The 12,587-nt window shown below is 42.4% G+C and overlaps 1 protein-coding gene across 3 annotated transcripts in view; it reads left to right on the forward strand.

The window, feature by feature from the left end:
• LOC111143037 (nuclear factor I A) overlaps nucleotides 1-12,587 on the forward strand; it is a 357,887-nt gene that overhangs the window by 247,535 nt on the left and 97,765 nt on the right. For all 3 annotated transcript variants that reach the window (XM_022496466.1, XM_022496467.1, XM_022496468.1), the window contains exon 5: nucleotides 7,234-7,351. In XM_022496466.1, the coding sequence (XP_022352174.1) occupies nucleotides 7,234-7,351 (118 nt within the window). The remainder of the gene's footprint in view (nucleotides 1-7,233; nucleotides 7,352-12,587) is intronic.

Consider the following 12,587-nt stretch of genomic DNA (forward strand, 5'->3'; position numbering starts at 1 on the left):
ATTCCCTTTAACGATGATTCCAGATTTGCTTGAGTTTTCATAGCATTGTGCATTTTACAACTGTGCCTTTGATAGAAAGAAGACCAAGTATTTTCCCATGTTCACTCCTTTTGTGCCAGTGACATGGACTTTCTTATGAGATCTTTGCCACCAGAATGCAAAACAACACTAAATTGTGCTGGGCCCCTAGAACTGTGTGCTTGTTGTTGGATTTTTTTTTTTTTTTTTTTTTTTTGCCCAAGCCTAAAAGTACAAGTTCCCAAAGTCTCAGTGAGTGCATTAGATTACATAATTGGAGAGAAATATTCTTCTCTTATTTTTTCATAGTTACTTTATAAACTGAAAACAAAGTAGTGAATCCCAGTCATCTTTTTTGAGGGATACCCGTTGGCCATGTGGCCATATTCCTTAGCTGCCGTGGAAATTTGAGGAAGGGGCATTATAACTGTTACTCTCTCAAATGGGAGCCCCATGACGGCAGGGGGCCTCATCTGTCTTGTCCATTGATGGATCTCCAGCACCTGACTCATGAAAAGTGCTCCGTGAATATTTGCTGAATTCCACTGGACATAGGCTCTCAGAGAATATGTGCCGTTGGCGGAAGGCTGACCACACTAGTCATTCAGTTAACACTCCCTGCTGGTTCCTGTTGGACAAGTTGTAAACTCGGTATACTGTCATCTCCCAAGCAGAGTAGCTTGAAATTTTGGACAGAATTTTTTTTTTTCCATCACCTTCTCTTTCCAACAACACAGGCCTGAGCAGATTGTCTCTGGTGGATGGCAAAAGTTCAATAACCACAACCTTATCCAACTACTAATGTGTACAGAAGAGCAGGTCATTAAGAGGGTTGGCTACTGCAGTAACCCCTTTCTTCCAATAGCCCACATTACAATAATGATGCCTTAATAGCAAACCATTTATTAAGAAATGACACAAAGACTGCATTCTACTCATGACAGGAAAGAAGGGAGTGGGAGGACAAATGGCTTAGAAATCATATCCACCAAGACCATTCCCCAAAGTTCATCCTTTGAGGAAAAACTCCAACGCGAAACAAGAGCCATAAAAACGTCAGGTGTGCCTCCCTGTAATACTGCTTAAGAAAGGTGAGGCACCAGTCCTCACTGCCCATGCATAGTTGCTGATTTCTGAGTATCGTTTTGCATTGCGTGAAGTTGGGGGGCCGAGGGAAAACAAAGAAGGTGATTACAGATTCTCCTTCATTCAGAGCATATTTATGGATCATCAGCTGTTGTGTCGTACTGATCATCATACAAAACCGCACAGCTGTTTAGGAACACACAAAAGGCTGTCGGATCTGGAGGACTAAAGGTCATCTGGTATGACCCTCTGACTTTGTGGCCTAAGGCCATTACTCTGCCTCTTGGTGCCTCAATTCCTCCCTGGTAGCGTAGTGAGGATTACATGAGATGATGTGTTTAGGAGGCTCAGGCCGGCATCTGGCCCATAAATGGTGCTTAATAAATGTTGGTCCTTATTGTGGTGGTGATGGCCCTGGCATTGGTGGTGAGTTTGTGTTTCTGTGATGACTATTATGGGAATTTTGAGGCCCAAAGAGTTTAAAGGACTTCGGCTACACAGGAGGTTATTGGCAAGGCTGAAACCCTAGATGGTCACACCCAGGCCCATACCAGCACGTTTTCTGTGCCCTGGGATATCTTGTCTGTCTTTACAGTCCTCAAAACACACTCAATCTGGTGGGGGAGAATATGTCATGGGTGAGATAATTTAAGAACGATAGAGTCTAGAGTCAAGTACAAGTGTAACAAAATCAGATTTTGCAGTATATGGAATAGACAGGAAGCATTGTGGTTGGTCCAGTCCTTCCTTAACATCCCCACCTTGGTCAGTGGCTACACAATCTCTGGAACACACGGGCAGGCTGTTAGTCTTTGGCTTCAGAAGCCCAGCATGACGTCCTGGGCAGATGTTGTTAAATCATTTAACCCTTGACAACGTTTAGTTCCCTCGTTTGCAAAAAGGACTTCCTACCATTATTAGCTAAGAAGCACCTTGGGTTCTATACGTTGGGTTATGTATCTTACGGGTATTTTGTATTTGTTGGGATGGTATGAAATATTTGCTTGTGTATGCCCTTTCCTAATGCACAACCAGACATAGATCTTTGGGACCTGTTTCCGAAGGTGACAGATACCCACCATGAAAATGCCTTTTTCTTTCCAGACACCATGGTGGAGGCCTCCCTTTTCTCTCAACTCCGCCATCAACCTACCAACTGATTTCCCCACCTTCGTCCCCTTTAGTGTGTTCTGTAGGTTATTGTCATATTAATGTTGCTCAGGTTCAGCAATGATCACTTCCCTCCTCAGAAACCGTCATGGAGCCCACAGATCCCTAATTGTACTTCATGCCTCCAAAGTTATGCACATACTCTTATCATTTGCATAGAAACCCTCCTCCTCTTCTCCACCTCTTTAAATCCTCCCATCCTGGAAGCCTTCGTGTCACTGCCCAACTCCTCCTGGAATCAGACGTTTTTCTGATCCCACAAGCTGATAGAATTTCTCATTCCTTTGAACTTTTCTAGTACATCCTTTGCATTCTGCCTATGAAAGTGAACACATTCAGCATCAAATTAGAATTTCAAGTATTATTTTATCCTTCCACTCTGTAGTAAACCCTGTGAGACAGAGACACTGTCTACCTTTTTATCATCTGAAGTTTAAGGCAAATATATTGAATACAAGAGGCAGGTTAGTAGGATAAGAAAAGCAACAGGTTTTGGGGTGAGACACCCCTGACTTTTTTTTTTTTTTTAAATTACATACAGTGTGATTTTTTTTTTTTTTTTTTTTTTTTTTTAGAAAGAAATCAGAAGTAGGCAGAGAGGCAGGCAGAGAGAGAGGAGGAAGCAGTCTCCCCGCTGAGCAGAGAGTCTGATGCGGGGCTTGATCCCAGGACCCTGGGATCATGACCCGAGCCGAAGGCAGAGGCTTTAACCCACTGAGCCACCCAGGTGCCCCGAGACACCCCTGACTTTTAATGCTGACCCTCCCTCTTTCTGCCTCTCTGCAGTCCATGGCAAGCCAGTTAACCTCATTTGGGGACTGATTAGTTTTTCTCATTTAGGAGAGGTACTTTCCTAAAGAGGTTGTTTTGAGGATGAAGTTAGATATAAGAAATAAAATGCTCCTTGGTGCTCAGGAAAACCTGCTGAAAGCCCATCTTTTTCAGATATCTCCCTCAGGCTCTTCCTGTTCTCCAAATGAGAGAGCCTGAGAATACCCAGGCCACTGTGGGGACATTTGACAGTGACCCCTCCCCACAGGCATGGGGCTTTCTCTGTAACTGTCACAGAATCACTGACTCTGATTCCATTCCAATTGGCTGACCTTCATACGATGCGTACACACGGACAGTACTGGGAGTGCTTCCTGACAAGACCATTTGGAAGAATGCGGAGTTTGGGTCAGTGGTTTATAAGGATTTTTTAACCCAGGTTGTGAGACCCCTTCTCATTTGAGAAATCTAACGATGTCATAAAATCGGAGACGCACATAAGTAGTTTGTGAAGCCCTGAACTTACTCAGTACAACTTCAACAAACACTTGGAGAAGAAAGCATCACAATGCCACCGGCCCACCCGATAAGCATTTTGCTAGATTACAAGCCCAGGGTGCTAAGAACTTCACAGGAAGTAAATATAGGGGCAAGTGAAGGAACATTTCTGTGGGTTGGTTTTTTTTTTTTTTCATCTTTATTTTTTTTATTTTTTATTTTTTTATAAACATATAATGTATTTTTATCCCCAGGGGTACAGGTCTGTGGATCACCAGGTTTACACACTTCACAGCACTCACCATAGCACATACCCTCCTCAATGTCCATAACCCCACCCCCCTCCCCCAACCCCCCACCCCCAGCAACCCTCAGTTTGTTTTGTGAGATTAAGAGTCACTTATGGTTTGTCTCCCTCCTGATCCCATCTTGTTTCATTTATTCTTCTCCTACCCCCCAACCCCCCAATGTTGCATCTCCACTTCCTCATATCAGGGAGATCATATGATAGTTGTCTTTCTCCGATTGACTTATTTCACTAAGCATGATACCCTCTGGTTCCATTCACGTCGTCGCAAATGGCAAGATTTCATTTCTTTTGATGGCTGCATAGTATTCCATTGCATATATATACCACATCTTCTTTATCCATTCATCTGTTGATGGACATCTAGGTTATTTCCATAGTTTGGCTATTGTGGACATTGCTGCTATAAACACTCAGGTGCACGTGCCCCTTCGGATCACTACGTTTTTTAATCTCTCTGAGAGTTGTGCACACTGCACTTACTCTGTATTTTCCTTTCTTCACTGGTTCTGGCCCCTTCGACATTTTAGTAAGATAATTAAGGCAGAAGACATTTTTCCGTGGTACAACGTGGTCAGGAGAATGGGAGGTGTGAGTGCAGTTGGGCACAGGGCCCTAGACTTCTCCTCTCAGTCCAACCAGGTCGTGCACTCACACCTGCCTTTATCTTTTCTTCCGAGGGGGTGAGGAAGGCCTGTGCTCTTCTGCCAGTGCTCGGGAATGAAGCCACTGAGCCATTCTGCTGAGGCCCGAACCTCATCCTAGAACTTAGAAAGAAAATCTAAATCCAGACCCTCGACTCCTATCAGCCTTATCCTTCTTCCTCAGTTAACGAGAGGTGTGACTCTGTACACTCCATGAAGGCACAAACATCAGTCTGTAACATTAATACGTGCCTGCTCTATGCTGGCTGCTGAGAGGGATGAGGGCTGATGTGTGGGAGTAATCTCCTTCCCACCCAACCCCAGCCTATTGCATCCATAAAATACTATGAAATAAAAGGGGAAACTATGCAAATAAACTTCGTAGAAAAAGTAAATTAGGGAAGGACTAGCAAAATCATTCACTGGAACTCTGTTTACACTTTTCGTCAAGCTCAACCATTTGTTTTTGACCTAAAGGCCCTTCCTCCATTACAGCCTGTCATTAAGAGATAGGTTTAAATTTCAGAAAGTGTATGTGAATTTCAGAGCTTTCCATTTCTTAGCAGTGACTGTTTTTATACAATGACAGCTATGATTAAGGTTTAGCTGTTGCTAGTAACCAAACAACTAAGTGTTTATTCTTAGGTATTACGTATCCCTTCCTACCTTTCCTCAATTCCAGACTCTTATTATGGTGCCACAATTCACCCACTTGCCCAAGCAGTAATCCTGGGAATCATCCCATTTGCTCCCTTTTCTGTTATTACTACACTCAAGAAGTCAACACATTTCCCTGAGTTTATCTCCTAAGTCACTTACACTAGGCTCTCCCTTTTCAACCCTTGAGTTCAGACCCATCCCCCACTTACCTTTTTTAAATGACTCCACTGGCCTCTACGGTTTTACTGATTATATTCTTCACAGCCACTCCTTTGTCCCCCACGCCTATCTTCATGAGAGGATGATGTTTCTAGGTTATGAAGGCAAGTTTGGTGATACATTCTTATGTTTTGCTGCTTCTCCTTTGACTACCGATCAGTTCCATGTGACCAGTGCTTACTGCCCGCCTCCTGGCATCAGGGGTTACAGTAGATGCTGGCAGTATAACCCCAATGGTCTGCAGTTAGTACAGTGTGACAAGCACTTCAGTAGCTCATAAACTTGGGAATCTGCTGGACTTAAAGTCAGGTTCCTTAAAGAAATTCATGTTCCTAAAGACCCTTCATAACCTGACCTGAGCCCTCCCATCTTTTCTCCATGTACTGTGTGTTTCATCACACCGAGTTATCAGAAATCCAGTTTTCATTTTATATTCTCTCTCCTTTATAAATGCTGTCTCTCCTACGTAGTATGCCTCTGTTCCTCTCCATTGGGTGATTCCAACTTGTCCTTTTAACATCTTCCCAGGCATCATGTTTTCTGAGGTCGTCTGACTCCCAGAACCTCTCACTCCCCAGCTGGGTTAGATACCCACTTCTATGTGGCCATATCAATTTAAGAATAACTCTAGCAAAGGACTTACCACACTGTATTGAAAATAACCTGCCAACCTTCCCTCCAGAGCTGTCCAGGGCAGGGACCGTGTCTTCCATCGAAGCGTCTTCTGCACCCAGCACAGTTCTTGGCAATAGCAGTGATCATTTGTTGAAAGAATGAAAATCCCTGGTTTGTGAGATTCCTAATTATCCTTTCTTCTTATGGATATTAGCCTCTATTTAATTTATTTATATATCCACTTACATGGGCTTAACTCAGAAACCAGTGCCTTAATACAATAATATATGAATCTATTGCTCCTGCTTTTGCATAACCTTTCAAAGGACGAGGATATTTCCACTCACACAGCTGCACCACTAACTTTACACAGAGTTGTTTTATCAGATTGGTAGGTGTTATTTATTCATTCAAAAATATCTGTGAAGCTGCTACGGTCAATAAGGTCTCTGGAGGGTCCAGGCCTTAAAAAAATAATACAGGGAATGACATCTCATACAATAGTCAGCTCTGAAAATCACATACAATCAATTATCTTTAACAGTCTCCTAAGCCAGACATTGGAAAATTCCTGTGTATAAGTATGTTCTTGGTGAGCCTTACAGTGTCTGTGTGGCCCCAAGTCTCTGCCTTGACAGTGTGGAAGCAGAGACCATCTGTAAATAAGTGGGCATGGCCGTGTTACAGTAAAACTTTACTTAGAAGAAGTGTGGCTCAGGAATCCTGGTTTGAGGACCCTGCCTCCCAAATAAAGTGGAGGTGTGTGTAGGCACCGAGGAGGTTCAGAGTAAGGAGAGATCACACATTTCTCATCTCAGAAGATTGGGAATGGGTAGCCCAGAAAGATGAATTTGCAGTTCAGAATGAATTCCAAAATACCAATGAGCGAAAGCAGTCAGGATCAGGCAAAGTTAGGAAAGCCCAGAGAATGTTCTGGCTGGTCGTTCAAGAAAAGTTTCAGAGCAAAACTCGGAGGTCTTTTCGTTAAAAGCCTCAGGGAATGTTGCAACCTTGGTGACAGTTTGCCATTACAAAAAGAGAAAAGACGAAAGGTACGTTATAAAACAGAATCTTTCTGACATAGAAAGTTTTTGTTCTCAACATTCTTTGGAGGTCAGAGTTCATTACTGATTATTTTGGATAAGCTTACTGTATAAATTCAGAAATAAAATGTGTTATAGGCAACACTAATGTATGCTGTCATTGATCTTTTATTCACAGAAAATAATTTTTTTTTTTTTCTAGCACCAATAGCTGCAGGAACTGGCCCAAATTTTTCTCTCTCAGATTTGGAAAGTTCTTCCTACTACAGCATGAGTCCAGGAGCAATGAGGAGGTCTTTACCCAGCACATCCTCTACCAGGTAATTTGATGGGTGGCTCTTGTAGTTCCACACCTTCATTTTGACTCTGAGCCTGGAGGCTCTTGCAATGTGAGTGTACTGGTAGCAGATACTAGAGAAGTGTGTTCAACCCCAACAGACTTCAGTCTTATTGGGAAGAGAAAGCAAATGCACATGCTGCAGAAATATACGTGTGTGTGTGTGTGTGTGTGTGTGTGTGTGTCAGACAGTAGAAAACAATGAGCTAAATTGTATGACATAGGCCAGAAGTAGTTAAGGAAGGCTTTATCCAAAAAGATTGACTTGCATTCAGCTGTAAAGGTTGGTTTCAAGTTGGCAAGGTGGGAAGGAAAAGGAATAGTGTCTGGGTGGGGTGAAGACAGGAGCAAAGCCTAGAGAAAGGATGCATGATAAATACAGCATGTTCTCAGCAGATTAAGGACAAGTTTGACTGGGGAGGAGGCATGTGTTTTGGCTTGTTTGGCAAAACATCGACACTGGCAACACCGGTTCCGGTCCCGGTGCCTACAGCAGACATTACAGCGCAGTCCCAGGGCGTTTGCCCCCGCAGATCTCAAAATCCAGGCTATTGGAGCTGTACTGCGACACAAAACCCACTTGATATCTAGGTGTGTGGTCACAAAAGTGAATGCAGCCCTGCGGCAGGGCGGGGCTGGCTCATAAAGTCTGTTGCCCCAGGAGACCTTTAAAAAAAGTAAAGCTGGAAAAGCACAACCAAATAAGGATTCCGGGGTTCTGGATCCCCTTGAGGTCACAAAGCCCAAATCAAAATGAAGCATTTTGCAAGATCCTGTTGCCTCTAGATAACCGGTACCAGAAGGAAAGGGATTAGGCATTAAACCCACAGTATTCTTTTACAAATTGGCTTTAGCACTGGACTGTGACAACAAAGAAAAGAATGGTGCAGAACGATCTTTAATGTTTGTGTACTTTGCAGAAAAACGTTTCACAAAGGTATATTCTCCTTTCAAGCAAGCCCTGGAGTTCTATGATTTAAAACAATGACCAGATTATAGAAATTTTCCTTGGTGGCGACTCCGTCTTACCTTGACTTTATATATTTTAACCAGCATTACAAAAAGAAAGAAAGAAGGAAAGAAAGAGAGAATCCACTTCGTCATGACGAATACCTTGAAAACAGTTAAATACCAGTTATTCCCTAAATATTACCGCCAGATCGTACACTCACCTTTCATGTTGTTTAAGGGTTCCCCTTAGCTCCTTATAGTATCGGATCCTCAGGAAAAAAAAGTCTGAAATCCAAAGTACATTTATGATGAAAGAATGAGATTGTGGACACATTCAGGTGTTAATAATTTTGAGGATTTTTAATGTTTGCTGATGGAGGGGACATTGTGCGTAACTGCACTCAGTCAACATGAGAAAGCTTTGCAAATACTTATGGGCAGTGATTAATTTAAAAGTTGATGGGCTGTTTGTTTTTCGTATGTGTGCTGCGCATGTACCATGGACTTCCCAAACAGTCCATGTCTCCCCTCCTCTCCCGACCCCCGCATCCCCGTCCTTTTGACTTCTCCAGCTGTTTTGTTGCCTTGTGTTGTGATTCTGTGAGTGGAAACCTGGTTTTTAATGTCATTTAAAAGGCTACTGTCATTCTCATATTCTGCAAATAACTAATCCTGATAAGGAGCTAATTATAAACAGCAGCAGTAGTTAATAACTTGGTAATATGTTTGTTTTACTCTCATTAGGCTCTCCTAGGATGGGTTTTTTTTTTAAATTATTCTCTAAATATATAGACTCAGCAGAATTATCTGTGTACAGGTTAGAAAATGTGCCCAAAAAAATACTGCAGATTTACATATAGAAAAGTTCATCAACCAATCAATATTTGTTCATGCCAGGCCAATATTAATCGGTCACATGGTCTGTAGCAGACACTGTATTAGCTGCTTTACATCCCGGATATGATTTAATCTGCACAATACTTTTACCATGTAGACGGTGTTGCCAGTTAACAGCGGATCAACCCAGGGGCCAGAGAAGTTGAGTGACTTGCCCAAGGTCACAGAGCTAGTAAATGGCACAGTCTACATTCAAATTCAGGTGTGCTGGAACTTTAAAAACATAATATTTTCGCATTTGATCCTCTTAGGAATGGGGCTTACTCTTTCAGTAAGGAATGATAGAACATGAAGCCCCCTAAAAGGAATATCTATTATCCCTAATTTTCCTTGGTTCTTAGGGTGTGCTACCTTGAATTACTGTTACCATCTTTGAGATTTGTACATGTCCTGCCTCCCCATCTGGACAGTAATTCCCATAGAGGACAGTGTGTAAATGCTCCAATTTGTCAACAGACACTTCTTTTTTTTTTTCCATTGTATTTTATTTTATGTTATTTCTTTTCAGTGTTCCAAAATTCATTGTTTATGCACGACACCAGTGCTCCATGCAATACGCGCCCTCCATAATACCCACCACCAGGCTCACCCAACCCCCCACCCCCCTCCCCTCCCGCAACAGACATTTCTTAACAGGGACATTGTCCTAGGCACTGTGAGTATAAAATCAGGTAAGATGAGCCTTACGTCTAATGGTAGAGACTGACATGTAAATGGAAGTTTTCAGTTCAGGGTCCTCTGAACACTCAGGAAAGAGTCATTTTGCAGATTTGTGGGTGCAAGGTAAGGCTTCCTTGCCTTACATATCATCAGAATTAAACAAGTATTTAGAATGGAGTGATAGTTTACCTTAATTTCTAGTTACCATTGCTAGGAATACAACCAATTCCATATGCAGGAAGAGATGGTGTGTCTCTCCTCAAAAGAGTACTTAGCTTTCTCTTAGGTAGAGATCTTACTAGTACTTTCTTATTTTCCTCCAGTGTTTCGGGGAGAATGGAATCAATGTGTTAGAAAGTCAAGAGCAAGAAACCACAATCAATGACCGATTCATTTCTAAGTTAAAAGAAAAAAAATAAAGGAGATGGATAGTCACTAACTTCAGTGCTGTTCCCCTTGGTGGTAAACATCTCTAAAATCACAGAGGGGGTTGTGTAAAAATTGGGATAAAGTATACTTTTTTTATCCCAAAGAACTTCAGCAAGATAAATCACCTGTCAGGTTTGTGAGGTCAGTAAACTTTGTCTTGGAAGCCTTCACACGACCATCCTGGCGCCTGTAACTTGCTCCATTCCTGGATCTTTTTCTCTCCTCCATGCTGTACCTCCACTCTCCAGACATTTATCCTGTATCAACTCAGAAAAGTCCTTGCTTTCAAATAAAGGTGGGAACTAATATCTGCAGACTCTCACCTTTAGGATTAGCAAGTTCATGGAATATTTGTGTTTTATTAGAGGACACCAAGGAAATCAAAAACTTGTGAAACTCAAAAAAAATTAATAACAGAAGAATTATAGGCCACGGAGTTGGCCTTTTGTGTTGGATCTCAGTGAATCGTGACACTTAGGCTAATGCCTGTCACAAGTACTCATATGGCTGTTTCTAAGTCAAGCCCAGTTTAGCAGTTTTTGAGTATCTGCTATTAGCCAAACATTGTGGTAGGCACTACAGATTTAAAAAGAAGAAGAAGGTGATTTCCCTATAGAGCTCACAGTCCCATCAGAACATAGAGGTCTTGCCTTTTATTTGCCAGGAAACATAAGGGAAATATTTATATTCATTTTAACATGTATTCTACCAACTTCCAAAATGGTTTCAAGTCGCTTTCAAGTTTTAAATACATTAGGTACTATATTAAATATAGATAGAGAAGCCAGAAACCATATGGGAAAAATGGGAGAGATTGTTATATCAGGAGCCTGACCCAAGAGTTGTACCTTACATTTAATCCTGAGATTCCTGGTTGCCAAGGCAAGAAGGGGAAGCACGAGGTTATAGAAGCTGCGTTTTCTGATAAAAGGAAAGAATAGAACTTCATGCAAAGAGATCTTATTTTTTTCTGATTTTATGTATTGGAAGGAATTTTTTGTAAACATCCTTCTGTTAAAAAATTTCTAGGGGGCGCCTGGGTGGCTCAGTGGGTTAAAGCCTCTGCCTTCAGCTCAGGTCATGATCTCAGGGTCCTGGGATCGAGCCCCTCATCAGGCTCTCTGCTCAGCAGGGAGCCTGCTTCCCCCTCTCTCTGTCTGCCTCTCTGCCTACTTGTGATCTCTGTCTGTCAAATAAATAAATAAAATCTTTAAAAAAAATTTCTATTCGAAGTAGTTTCATAAATTATAGAAAAGTTCTCCAAGTGGCTATTTTTCATTGAACTTCAAGGAAAGCCAAGCAAAGAACATAAAATACGCTATTAAAGGTTTTCCTTTGGGTACTAAGCTAGCATGCTACAGATATGTTGCTTTCCTGTGGTCTGGCTTTAATGAGACCAGAACTTAAAGGCAAAGCACACTGGAATACCAACTTTAATCATTAGAATTTCTTGCCTTACATTGGGCCCTCCACATTTTCTTATTCGAATTGCAGCCATCGCCTCTTCACTGTCTCACTGCTCCTAGGATCCATCTCCTCCTTTTTGCTTTGCTTTTCCAAAGCCACCATCTGTACGCCTACAAGAGTGGACTTCCTGAAATCAGCTCTGATGTCACTCCCTGTTGACACTTTCTCAGGGAGTCTCCATGGCCGACAGGATAAAATCCGGATTTGTATCATCTTCTATCACCTCCACCCCCTTCTTTCACTCTGACACAGCTGGCAATTCTCTGCATGTGTCGCACCTTCCTCATGATGTTGCTTCTGCCTGATACGCACCTCCCTCCTGGGAGCCATGTTCAGAGTATCCGATAACCTGTGTGACAGGAGCGTACCGATTAGAACGGGTGCTACTCTGCCACCAGACTCAGGCTGAGTCCTGGAACGCCCCAGATGCACACGACGTTAGCCCTTTAGTTTGTGCCTCATGAGGGCATCCTGGGGCACAGCTGGTGTGGCAAGAGCGGGGAAACTTGAGATGGTGACACTTTGCCAATTGATAAAGAAGTATTTTAGAATCTTGAAATAAAAATGGCTGCCTGAGTGGTGCATCAACGAAAAGCCAGTCTCTCCGTGCCCTCTTCTTCCTTACGCCTGTCTCCTCGACACTCACAGACAGCTCAGGAACTCTGTCGGTCAGGAAGCTTTTCCCAACCTCCCAGGCATATCATTGTTTTCTTCTTTCATCACGAAATCTACTGTGTCCTGTATGTGCTTTCATCATAATACCTACATTTCTCTTTTGCACAATTTTATTTGCCTCTGCATCTCTATCTGCTGGA

Source organism: Enhydra lutris, unplaced genomic scaffold (assembly GCF_002288905.1).
Source record: "Enhydra lutris kenyoni isolate GAN:26980312 unplaced genomic scaffold, ASM228890v2 scaffoldscaffold9, whole genome shotgun sequence".
Lineage (NCBI taxonomy): Eukaryota > Metazoa > Chordata > Mammalia > Carnivora > Mustelidae > Enhydra > Enhydra lutris.